This window comes from Eleutherodactylus coqui, chromosome 13, assembly GCF_035609145.1.
Source record: "Eleutherodactylus coqui strain aEleCoq1 chromosome 13, aEleCoq1.hap1, whole genome shotgun sequence".
NCBI classification, from domain to species: domain Eukaryota; kingdom Metazoa; phylum Chordata; class Amphibia; order Anura; family Eleutherodactylidae; genus Eleutherodactylus; species Eleutherodactylus coqui.
This window is the reverse complement of record NC_089849.1, coordinates 27,458,086-27,471,439: the sequence shown is the minus strand read 5'-3', so window position 1 is coordinate 27,471,439 and position 13,354 is coordinate 27,458,086. Positions and strand designations below refer to the sequence as shown.

The following is a 13,354-nucleotide window of genomic DNA, read 5'->3' as shown; positions in this document are numbered from 1 at the left end:
TACTTACACAGCTCTGACTGAGGGGGAATTGAGAACCGAGCAGGGAGATGAGAGCGAGGAGAAGTCTAAAGCAGCTTGCTGGACCGCCGGGGAGACCATCGCGCTGGGGACACAGACGCAGGCTGGGAGGTGAGTATTGCGGGGTTTCTTTTACCTAGTATATACTCGAGTATAGCTCAGCTTATACTCGAGTCAATAGGTTTTACCATTTTTTTGTGGTAAAACGTATTGACTCGGCTTATACTCGGGTCGGCTAATACTCGAGTATATACGGTAATCCATCTGCAAGTATTATTATTTTGCAAGTCTTCTCCTGTTTTCAGCTATCTGCTGTATATACTGTTTGTTGCCTAAGAACTTTGTTGCAATAGGAAACTCCAACAAATACCTTGCACCGCCAGGATCACGAACAAAACAGTTCTAGACCGCGTCAAACCAAAGTTTTCATTGAGGGCAAAATTAAGAAATAGACTTTCATGCTTCAACTACATAATGTGAGCTAATTCATTAGAAGCATTCATAATGCTTTGAGAGGTAAGTGGCAAAAGAAGATCTGGCATCAAAGTACTTGCTGGCCTGATATTATAAAAGCCCACATCAACATACAAATGATGGAACTGTAAGAACCATGTGGAGAGGGACGATCCATAAAGTGTGAGAGATTCGGCTCCAACTAAACAGATGGTTAAGGCAAAAATCAATATTTTCCATACAATATGCTTTCAGGGTTCCAAAATCTTAGTTAGAGGTAAACTGAGCTCAGGAGATTAACTCTCACTACAAACAGTATGGGATATGATCCAAAGTAATCTGTTTATTGACTGACAGACAGCAGCTTTTATAGAGGCACATGATCTAATTACAATAATTCAAATCTATTATAATTAATTTATTACCATTGGTCAAAGAAAAATAAACATGCAAGATAAGGAATTTAACATCTAAATTGCTGAAGGGAAAGCAGCACAGACACAGTAGAATCCTACATGATTCACTTCTCTGAACACAAAGGCACTTTAATTATAAACAGTAATTGTTTAGAGAGCGACAGGAGAACAGGGCGCAATGACCTGAGACATTCAATCTAGGTCCTTGGCATGTTGTAATCATCGAGGTCCCTTCTTATACTTCATTACATTTTAGCAAATCTTGTAAAAGGGGAAGTACACAATACATGACACAGAAAATGGCTACACATAGGATAGAACCTGGAGTCATATTCATCACTAACACAGGTGAAGATAGATACTGTATACACCGACAATACTTTCCCCTCTAGCTTCATTTTTGTGGATGTCATATTATGTATAACATTTTCTTTTACTCATCCAGACATGTGAAAAGGAGGAAAACCTGAGGGAAGGTGCAGAGTTCCCTGAAACCCTGGCCAGACAGAATCTGCAATCACCGATGTGGAGGGAGCTGAAGAGTCACTTAACTCTCTTTGCACCTGGCTATGGTTACGAGTAGCAGTCATGGTACCTTATTCCCACGCTTCTGGCAGCAGGGATATTAAAGGGGTTGTCCCGCGCCGAAACGGGTTTTTTTTTTTAACCCCCCCCCCCCCCCCCGTTCGGCGCGAGACAACCCCGATGCAGGGGTTAAAAAAACACACCGGGTAGTACTTACCCGAATCCCGGCGGTCCGGCGTCTTCATACTCACCTGCTGAAGATGGCCGCCGGGATCCTGTCTCTCTGTGGACCGCAGGGCTTCTGTGCGGTCCATTGCCGATTCCAGCCTCCTGATTGGCTGGAATCAGCACGTGACGGGGCGGAGCTACACGGAGTCGGCATTCTGCACGAGCGGCCCCATTGAAGACAGCAGAAGACCCGGACTGCGCAAGCGCGGCTAATTTGGCCATTGGAGGCCGAAAATTAGTCGGCACCATGGAGACGAGGACGCCAGCAACGGAGCAGGTAAGTATAAAACTTTTGATAACTTCTGTATGGCTCATAATTAATGCACAATGTACATTACAAAGTGCATTAATATGGCCATACAGAAGTGTATAGACCCACTTGCTGCCGCGGGACAACCCCTTTAAGCTATCATGACTGGGCTTGGGCCACTAGGTCGGTGTTAGGTTGTGCTGCTGGAGTTTGTTTTACATGGTTCCAGGAGCACACCTGCACAGGTGAGGGTTAATTGAGCTGGCTGGGTGTGGTTGTTCAGGTCAGCCAATCCCCTGGGTTTGAGGGAAAATATATTACCCAGCCCCTCTGCAATTAGGAAGCTGTATTTCCTCAGCCTTATCTGCTGTGTGAGTAGTGTGTGGTCAGCTTGCAGCTTGCTGTGTAGGTAGTGTGTGGTCAGCTTACAGCTTGCTGTGTTAGTAGTGTCTGGTCAGCTTGCAGCTTGCTGTGTGGGTAGTGTCCTGTGCTGCCTGTTTAGTGTCTTGCTAGAGTAGGGACTGCAAGACACAAGGAGCCTTGACCTGGCCTTGCAGCTTAAGCTCATTGGCCAATGTACAAACTAATCCCTCGCTTTTATATTCAGCTTTAGTGTGTGAGGTTGTGTGGTAAGTGAGTTTGTGCATTTAATGTGTAAGTTCCGTCTGGTTGCGAGTGTCACCCTTTCAGAGAGAGCAGGGCCGAGGTTCCAGTGTGGGGCTGCCTTTAAAGAGGTGATCGCTCTGCTTGTAGGTAGGGCCAAGTCATCTTCCCTGCATCAAAGGGTCAGTTTCCCCTAACCCGTGTTTTTGGGTCACGTTCGTGTGGGCCTGGTGCTATTTGCACACACAAACGTAACAGTCGGGTTATGGGGCGGTGCTCAGTCTCATTATAGAACACCCTTGAAAGTGGGATCCAGGAAAGCTCATGTAGTCAGACATTATATGATGCTTAAAACTTTTATTAAAAACAGCTCTTAGAAATTTGGGCTGATTCGGGCAAAATATGAGAAATACAACAAGTCCTCTGTCTCGGGAACAATAAATGGAGCCAGGTCATTTTCGACTGTAGAATTCTCAGTAGTTTAAGTTAGTTCACAAAGTCCAGAGGATGGTAGTTATCAGTATCCCTGAGTGCAGCCACGCAGCTTATGGTTCAAATTATCCAAGAAAGCAGTCTCTTGCTTCCCGCTTCATTATAGGCCGTACACCGGCGGCTGTAGTCCCCACACAAGCCACAGGATATGTTTCTTTGGGGGTGGCCGCTGATGACCCCTATAGAATGCGTGTCAGCAGAGAAAGCCTCAAACAGTCTGTAGTGCAGGCACTCTGCTCATGTCCCGTAGGGAAGAGCAGCACACACAAGCTCACTTCAGCTACATAGCAGCCCGCCATCTGCGCCTCTCTTCCGGCTTGCAAAGGAAGCCCCGAAACCTTTTTTTTCACCATTGACAGACTCAAGTTCCCTGCACTCCTGTGCCCAAAGCTAGTGATCCCTAAAATATCAGGGAACCCTTAGTTAAGTTATTCTGTATTATATGGTATTAGATTCACCAAGAGACGTAAAATGCTTTAAAATGATTAAAGAGGTTTTCCGGATCTAAATAATTGCTGACGTATTGTGCAATGTTCATAAATTGTAAGGGTCCTCAGGACTGGAGCATGGACTGGTGATAAGGTGCCACGAGCAGGAATGGTAGGCATAGGCATAACTAAGAAAAGACTTTGGTGTTAGGTCTGGAGGTGACTGGTAAAGAGAGCTGGTTCTGCCCGCTAAGCAGGCTCTGGTTTAGAGAAAGTCAACGTCTGACTAAAGACGAGTGCTGCACCTATGGGGTGGAATGGAAGTCCCCAGGACTGTCGTGGCACTAGAACCCTGTCCTGCTCTTGTTCCTGAGGGAAGATGCCTGTTAAACTGCACCGAATCATTGAGTGGGTTTCTCCTGTGGATGGGAAGCAACAGGGCCGGGCCTAGGGAAACCCTGTGGTCATATTCATGGTGAGCGTGAATCCGATGCCAGCATCGGTCACTGTCGTCAGCCCTGGTACTAAACCGGTGTGTGCCTTGGCTTCTTTCCACAACCCCCTGGCTCTGGAGTGCCAAGATCCGACCTTGATCCATAATCTGCCTGCCAGTCCCTGGTTGTAGTATCCTGAGGGCTGAGTGGAGTATCCACACTGATCTGATACTAAGGATGTGCCATCAATATCCTAGTGCTGGAAAACCCCTTTAGCTCCTTAAGGACACAGACAATTTTGGCAATAAAGACGCAACGATTTTTGGGCGATTGTCATCTCCACTCTTCAAAAGTCATAACTTTTTATTTTTCCGTCGACATGGCCTTACGTGGGCTTGTTTTTCGCTTGGCAACCTGTAACTTTTATTGGTACCATTTTGGGGTACATATAATGTATTGTAAAACTTTCATAAATTTTTTGGGAGGGCAGGGAGAGAAAACATCAATTCTCCCATTTTTTTACAGCGTTGATTATGCAGCATAAATGATACGATCATTTTTTTTCTACGTTTTTTTTTCTAAATCATTTTCTTTTTACATTGTTGCATTCAAAGTCACATCATTTGTTTTATTTTTCCATGGATGGAGCTCTATAAGGGCTGTTTTTTTGCGCAATGAGCTATAGTTTTTGTTGGTATACTTTGGGCTACATTCTTTTTGATCACTTTTATTGCATTTTTTTGGGAGGCAAAATGAACAAAATAAGCATTTTGCCTGTTTTTATTTATTTTTTTACAGTTTGTCCCATGCAGAATAATTAGCTTGTTTAATTTATTGTACAGGTCATTACGGATATGATCCCAAATATGTGGGTTTTAAAATTATTTTTATACAAACGTGAAAGTGTACAAAGAGGTTTTTTTGTTATTTTTTACACAACTTTTAGTTTTTTATTACATTTTTTTATGTCCCCGTATGGGGCTTGAACCACAGAAGCTCGGATCGCTAAGATAATGCTTATTTTGTTCATTTTGCCTCCCAAAAAAGATGAACTAAAAGTGATCAAAAAAGCCGTATGTACCCCAAACTAGTACCCATAAAAACTACAAGTTGTCACACAAAAAATAAGCCTTCACAGAGCTCCGTCCATGGAAGAATAAAAAAGTTATGCGACTTTGAATCGGGAGGGGTGTCTTCTCTCCCCAAGGAGAGCACCCAAAAGGGGTGTGGAGACACCTAGAAGGTGAGTGAGGAGACTTATAAGGCCATGCATGCTCCTCTGCGTAACATATGCAAAGCTTCCTTATTTGCATCTTCCTTATTTACGACTTTAAAGGCAACAATGTAAAAAAATTTTTAAAAAAGCGTTTTTATTGCGCAAAAGTGGAAAAACCTAAAAAAAAAAGTTCTGGCTTTTGAAGAGTGAAGATGAAAATCCCCTCAAAATCATCACGTCCTTATCACCACAATAGGTTGTGTCCATAAGGGGTAAATAGGACATACTGTATGTACAAGGCTTATTCTGATAGGTCTTTTCCTTTCCAAAATACCGCAGCACACCAGACCTTGTGCAATCACTCTCTGCATGTTCAAAGCAAATAAACATTAATAGAGATGAAGGTCGCATACTCCACGTTCCTCTTACATGACTCCTATGCCCACAACTGACCTGACCGCCCGCTCCCGTTTCCCTTTTCTCCACAGCCTTTGTTTTCTTCATTATAGCTTCGCCATTTCTATGGTATTTCATTGTGATCTGAGATGTTGGGTCACAATGATGAGTTCAAGTCTGTGGGAGAGCATGCATGTCTCTGTTTGCCCAGAGGAGTTGTATAAAGGGCATAATGGGGTGTGAGATTTTCTGGCAATAGAGCTCTATGACAGCTTGGTTTTTACAGGAAGAGTTGTAGTTTTTATTGGTACCAATTTGGGGTACATTTGACTTTTGGATTGCTTTGTATTTCATTTTTTGAGAAGCAAACAAAAAAAAAATTGCAATTCTGGCATTACTTTTTTACAGCGTTCACCATACTTGATAAATAACGGTATATTTTCCTTATCTGGTTCATCGCAAGAATCCGCTCCGCAGCGCCCCCCTATATTGCCTCCCTCATCTCAATCCATCAACCAGCCCGGGCTCTCCGCTCTGCTAATGAAACCAGACTGAGCGCCCCTTTAATTCGAACTTCTCATTCCCGCCTCCAAGACTTCTCCAGAGCAGCACCGGTCCTCTGGAACGCACTACCAAAGGCTACCCGAGCAATCCAGGACTCGCAGAACTTCAGGCGTGCTCTAAAAACGCACCTCTTCAGGGAGGTATACGGCACTCCCTAAACAAACCCCTCTGTACTCCGCCTGATAACATGCTCCCTGACCTACTGACTGCAATCCCTGCTAGCCATCATAAACCGCTCCTGCAGTCATACCGATTCGCCTGGCACACGGCTAAACGTCTGACCATTGTTTGTGTATAGCATCCCTCACTCTACACTTCGCAAAACCGTGCACATCTCCAGACCCTTTACCTTCTGTTTCACCACACTATTCGTAGTATGTAAGCTCGTTGGAGCAGGACCCTCACCCCTATTGTTTCCATCAATTGATTACTATGTAACCGTGGTTCTGTAATTTTTGTACTTTTGTCTTTCTGTATTCCCCGTCTATGTAAGCGCTGCGGAATATGTTGGCGCTATACAAATATAATTGATTATTATTACAAATGCGGTAATACCTATTACGTGCTGCTTTTCATAGCTTTTGTGGATAAAAATTAATATTTTTGTTAAAGTGGATTTTTTTCTTAAAATTTAGTTTTATTGTTTTATTTAACACTGTTTTTTAGTCCTTAAATGGACTGGAAGATTTAATTATTCAATTGCTAGGATAGTACACTGCATTACTTATGTAGTGCATTCTACTAAGCCTATGACAGCATCCTACTAGACTCTGCCGGAGGCGGGGCCTAATAGTCTGAGTTATATGGCAGACATGGAGGCGTTTGTCAGGTGTCCGGCTGCCATAAGAACCCATTGGTAACTTGCAATCATACTGCGGGGTTCCCCTTTCCCTGTCATCTGCTTACATAATGCAGTTGCCATTGATTGTGCCATGTAAGGAGTTAAACTACCAGGATCTGAGATTTCTCCATTCCTGGCTGTTAAAGCAGGAGCCTGAGGCTTTGTTCCCACAAGCGTATATCGGACGCCGTTTTCACGGCTGGCCGATATAAGCTTCAATCTGAGCAGTTAAAACTCGTGAGCGGGTGCACAAATCTAACGTTTGTGCGCCCGTTCAGATGCCATGGGCCCCGGCGCATATACGCCGAGGCCGCCATGCCATTGCCCCTTCCCTCCCCCTCGTCGGCTCACCTTCTCTCTCCTCCCCTCCGGCTGATTGCAATGGGAAGGACGGGGGTGGAGCTAAGCGCCGCCCCATCCCATCTTCTCCTATTGCTGGCTGCGAACAAGGGGTGAGAGCTTAGCTCCCCCTCTCATTGCAATCAGCTGGAGGGGAGGATAGAAGAGGGAGGGAGTTTAGCAGTCACACTGTTAAACTCCCTCCCACCTCCCTTCTCCGGCCGCTGTCATTGGCTCCCATGCAGCGGCCGACGTATTCCGGCTCAAAAGATAGTTCCAGGACTATCTTTTGGGTCCGATATAAAAACGCCCGGCGCTTTATTGGCCGGTTGGGCACTTTAACATCACGGAAATATGGCCATGCGATCAGATGCATTGGAATCCAATGCATCAGATCACAGCGTATATCGTCCGACTGTGAAAACGGCGGGCCGATACACGCTTGTGGGAACAAAGCCTCACTGTCAGTAATCAGTAGTCAGGCAAGCCACCACCTTAAAAAGATGTATGAGCAGGTTTAAAGCCCATTAATGAGGTCAGTAAAAAGGTGTATTGCAATCAAGGAGTTAAGCAGGGGTGTAACCAAGGGGGCTCCATTGCAAAACATATGATGGGGCCTTAATCAACCATGACTACCTTCATTAGTAAGTTCAGAACATAAAAGGCTTGTGATTATTTTAGTCTCTATGATACACAGACCTAATTTATGAAGTAATGTATGAAAAGAGGGATAATGCACACAATGATGTCACAGTACAGAGATAATGTATATAGTGATGTCACAGTACAGGGATAGTATACACAGTGATGACACAGTAAAAAAATAAAAATCCCACTAAAAGTATATGGAACACAGTGATATCACAGTACAGGGATTATGAACACTGTGATGTCACAGTAGAGGAATAATAATCCCACTAAAAGCATATGGAGCACAGTGATGTCACAGTACAGGGATAATGCACACAATGATATCACAGTACAGGGATAATGTACACAGTGATGTCACAGTACAGGGATAATGCACAGAATGATATCACAGTACAGGGATAATGCACACAGTGATGTCACAGTACAGGGATAATGTACACAGTGATGTCACAGTACAGGGATAATGCACAGAATGATATCACAGTACAGGGATAATGCACAGAATGATATCACAGTACAGGGATAATGCACACAGTGATGTCACAGTACAGGGATAATGTACACAGTGATGTCACAGTACAGGGATAATGCACACAATGATATCACAGTACAGGGATAATGCACACAGTGATGTCACAGTACAGGGATAATGAACACTTTGATGTCACACTAAGAGCATATGGAACACAGTGATGTCACAGTACAAATGATTTCACATTATAGAGTTGATAAAAAGTGATGTCACAGTACAGGCACAAGGCACAAAAGACAGCTCGCCATGACATCACAGTATATGAAAAAAGCATTACAGCAATAATGTATAAGAGACGCAATAATGCACACAGCCGGGGTAATTATGGGTCTCTATAGTTCAACTTAGAACAGCGACACTGTTCCTTTGTCCATCGTCATCACTAACTAATGTCTGAGTGGTTATGGGCCCCCTTAATTGTTGGACTACATAGCAGCTGTTGTCTGCCCCTGATTGGTACTCCCAAGCCCATAAAGTCAGTGGTGGAGCTACAAGATTACCGCTGCAGCAGATTTCTATCTACCTAATTCCCCATCTAGCGTGACACGGTGGGGTTGGACGCTGTGAGCTCAGTGCATTATATATGTGGGATTAGGACATGAGTAATTATAATCAGCCCTCAGACGTTACACAATGCACATAGAGGAGCTATAATCACCTCCTGAGGGTGTCCGGGGGTTCTGGGGATTGGCATCAGACTACGTGATGGTGCGCGGAGTCAGGTGGTTTTAATATGACGAGCTGTGCAACATCCTGACGATGCAGAACTGTACGAAGAAACAGCCAAGTACTGCGGACCACAGATCTGTCTGCGCTGCGTGACATGCGGTATTCACAAATCTCTCACCAAGTGGCGGAAGTACATTCCCACATCTTTTCTAGCAGCCTTTTACTGACATTTCTGACACATTTGGGCAAAATGTAACAAATTGTGTTGCAACACAATAACCAAAATAAACAATAGAGCAACATAGTGCCGCAGTACACATGTCAAACACAAGGCTCACGGAATGAATATAGTCGCACGTGTCCGTGTGCGCTGTCCTGTACGCTATCAGTCACAGACCGCTAACTTGCCTCCAGACCGTAGCTGCGGGTTGGGTGAGTGGAAAGTATGTAGAGATGCTGCCCAGCCAGAGGCCAACAGGGGGTCGCTATTACTACTGGGGCCACTATGGGGGTTACTTTTACTACTGCAACAATTATGGGGGTCACTGTTACTATTGTGGCCACTATGTGGGTCACTATTACTACTGGGGGATTCCTGCTGCGGAGTTCGACCCGTTGCCTGGCCGGTGACCCCAGCTTACCTGTCCAAAGGCTTCTGCACAAGCTGTGGATGTGCTGGCTGGCACTCAGTCGCGCATGCGCAGTGCTCATTGCGGAAGTTCCGCGGGACAGACGACTTCCATTGACTTAAATGGAAGCCGTCGGTGCGTAGCCGCACAAAATCACAGCACGCTGTGATTTATTCTCTGTGAGCAGAAAATCAAATCGATTTCCGCTCGTGGAGATGAAATGGCATTTTGCCATTGAATACTATGGGCTGTATTTGCTGCGGAGTCTGGAGGTGGACTCTGCAATGCAAATACACCCATGTGAGGGAGACCTAAGTCACAAGTATAGACAAATGCAATATAACTAATAGTACACAAACGGTTGTATCATTTGTGCCTTTTATTGAGCACATTGAAGTCCACAGTGCAGGAGGAGAAAGTAAGTGAACCCTTGAATTTAATAAACCTATTGATCCCATTTAGCAGCAATTGCCCTCACCAAACATTTCCTGTAGCTGTTAATAAGATTTGCATAATGTTGCGGAGGAATTTTGAACCATTAGTTCCTGCAAATGTCTTTCAGTTCATCAATATTTCTGGGATGCCTTCCTTGCTCAGCCCTCTTTAGGTCATAAAACAGCATCTCCATGGGGTTAAAGTGGTTATCTGGGTACATTCATTTTTTCAAAACTACCTGGTCTATTAAAGGAGTAATCACATCTCAGTAAGTTAGCACCTACTCACAGAATAGGGAATAACTTGCTGATCAGTGGGGATCTGACCACTAGGACTGCAAACAATCCCAAGATATCATCCCCAGCGTGTCCTGAAGAGTCACCACCACTTCATTCACTTCAATAGGACTACCTTAGATAGCTGAGTTCAAGTGCCCCTCAATCCCCAGCGGTAGCATTAAAGTGAATGGAGTGGTGGCACACATGTACAGCCAGCACTGTCGAAACCTTAGGACAAACCATGGATGATATCTCAGGATCGGTAGGTGTCCCAGCAGTCGGACCCACACCAATCAGCAAGTTATCCTCTATCCTGTGGTTATGGGGATAATTTGCTGAGCCAGGATTAACCCTTTAACACACAAGAAGATCTACTCAACATTCCCCCTCCACACAACTTTTGTTCTACTGCTACCTGGTCCCTGCCAATCTTCACTTCTGGACCATGTGATTGGCTGTAGTGGTCACATGGCCCTGGGGTTGGTAATGTCATTGCTGACTCCCTGCACCCAGAGGTGAAGACCAGCAGGGACTGAGCAGTGGCAGAACAAAAGCTGCAAAGGAGTGGAGAAAGTGTATATTACTAGAGCAGACTGAGTCACTTTGGGGGAAAAAAGTGTCCCCGTATAACCCCTTTAAGATCAGGACTCTGACTTGGTCATGACAAAAAATAAAACTTCTATTTCCAGCATTCTGTGGTTGATTTACTTGTGTGCTTTGAACGTTGGTGTTCTTGGCACACACCATAAATCAGTGATACATGACACATCCTGGGGGTCCTATACAGCCAGGTCTCTAAGGAGTTAATGAATGACATTAGACATATTTGTGACAGTGTGTCATGTAGAAGTGTTCCCTACGACAGGTCTGAGTTGTCAGCCACCAAGTGACCGAGCAAGAGTCTTCAGAACTGATCAGATATCGACGCGTCTATTTTTTGGCCTATTTTTGGAGCGCCGACACTCAGCCTTCAATACACCCATTCCTCATAATCGTCCCAATGTTTGTGGGATTGTACTGCGAAAGTCAGTGGAGCCTGAGCAAATTAGCATAAAAGTGTGCCTTCCTTGGGTTCGGGCTTAAAAGTGTTCCGCGAGTGGACACTCAGATGTTGGGAGGTATGGCTATACTACTGTGCGGTGATGTACCAGGATGAGGGTCTTTCTCCTATCACGATACTTGGATTATTTTCTCGGGTCATCCCATACATGTAACTGTCCATTTAAGGCAAAACCAGTGGAGTATCCTGTAGGAACAGGGTGTATGTGCGCTGTAGACCTGACATCACTCATGAGTGGAAATGTTCTCCAAATTAAAGCAAATTCTCAAGTGGACATGGAGCCCTGCCAAGGAATGACACACAGTATAGAAACATATGTCTCGGGGCACGAGACATAACTGTACAAGCCTATATACTGTGTGTGTATGTATATGTATGCTGCTCTCCTAGATAGATAGATAGATAGATAGATAGATAGATAGATAGATAGATAGATAGATAGATAGATAGATAGATAGATAGATAGATAGATAGATAGATAGGATCTGAGGTCTATCTATCTATCTCATATCTATCTATCTATCTATCTATCTATCTATCTATCTATCTATCTATCTATCTATCTCATATCTATCTCCTATCTATCTATCTATCTATCTATCTATCTATCTATCTATCTATCTATCTATCTATCTATCTATCTATCTATCTATCTATCTATCTATCTATCTATCTATCTATCCTACATCTTATGTAGTTCTATAGCTACTGGTGGCGACTGTTCACTCGTTCTACAACTCTCAGCATGCCCTAATACCTCTAGTGTTGGTAGAACTACAACTCTCAGCATACCCTAACATGTCCAGCTGTTGTGAACCGGCAACTTCCACCTTTTTGTGACATCTGTGTTATTAAGCTACAACTCCCAGCATACTGTAATTTCTCCTGCTATGTTGGAACTACAAGTCCCAGCATACACTGACACCTCTACTTGTTGCAGAACCAAAACTTTCAGGATACCCTGACATCTCCAGCTGTTGTGAAGTGACAACTTCCAACTTTCTGTGACACCTGTAACTGTTATAAATCTACATACGCTCAGACATCTAGTGGTCGTAGAACTACAACTCCCAGCATACACTGACACATCTAGTGGTTGTAGAACTACAGCTTCCAAGATACCGTGTTATCTCCAGCTCTTGTGCAGCTGCGACTCCCAACATCATGTTTAGTAATACTACCTTTAGTAACCGGGGAGGTTGTGGAACTACAACTCCCAGTATGACACAAGATGCTGGGACCTGTAGTTTCTCAAACTCTGGAGAAACACAAGTTGCAGATCACTGTTCTACAAGATAGTAATATCCCTTATTTATAGCGCCGTATATATATTCCCCAGCACTGTACAAGCAGGGGAAGCAATAAATATACTGCACATTCCCCTAACCTTAAGAGCTTACAATCTACCTCTGCAGTTACCAGCTGCAGGGACATACACAGATCTCTAGGGCTATAAATCAAAGTCCACATCTGATTCTCTGTCCACTTACCACAACTTGTAGAAGAGACCCATAATACAAGCAGCAGACCTCTGTACATAAGGGACACCATTATCACCCAGAATTGGGGAGGGGGGCAGCTCGGTACAGTCTCCTGGAACCCCCCACCAGCTTGTATGCTGACAGTCAGCTGGGCGCTGGAGTGTAAGTACCAACTCTAGTCATCCCAACTCCTCCCTTGTTCACACCCTACAACTCCTTTACTTGTTCTTAATAGACCCCTTATATTTGGAGAATTCATCTGCTCTCCACTGCCTCCCTCTGGCTAATTTATAAAGTGCAGGTAAGACGTTCATTTGTTATATTCCCCTCTTGAATAATTATATAAAACTGATTTTGTAACACTAGATATGAATGCAAAATTAGGTGTTCGCTTACAAAATCATGTACTTTTCCAG

General features: G+C 44.2%; 1 protein-coding gene across 1 annotated transcript in view; it reads right to left on the bottom strand.

Annotated features, from left to right (window-relative positions):
- The window catches only part of LOC136587754 (integrin beta-3-like), a 69,251-nt gene extending 56,137 nt beyond the window's left edge, over positions 1–13,114 (bottom strand). The window contains exon 1 of the mRNA XM_066586512.1: positions 12,948–13,114. Within this exon, the coding sequence (XP_066442609.1) occupies positions 12,948–13,008 (61 nt within the window). The 5' untranslated portion in view covers positions 13,009–13,114. The remainder of the gene's footprint in view (positions 1–12,947) is intronic.
- Positions 13,115–13,354: the final 240 nt, after the last annotated feature.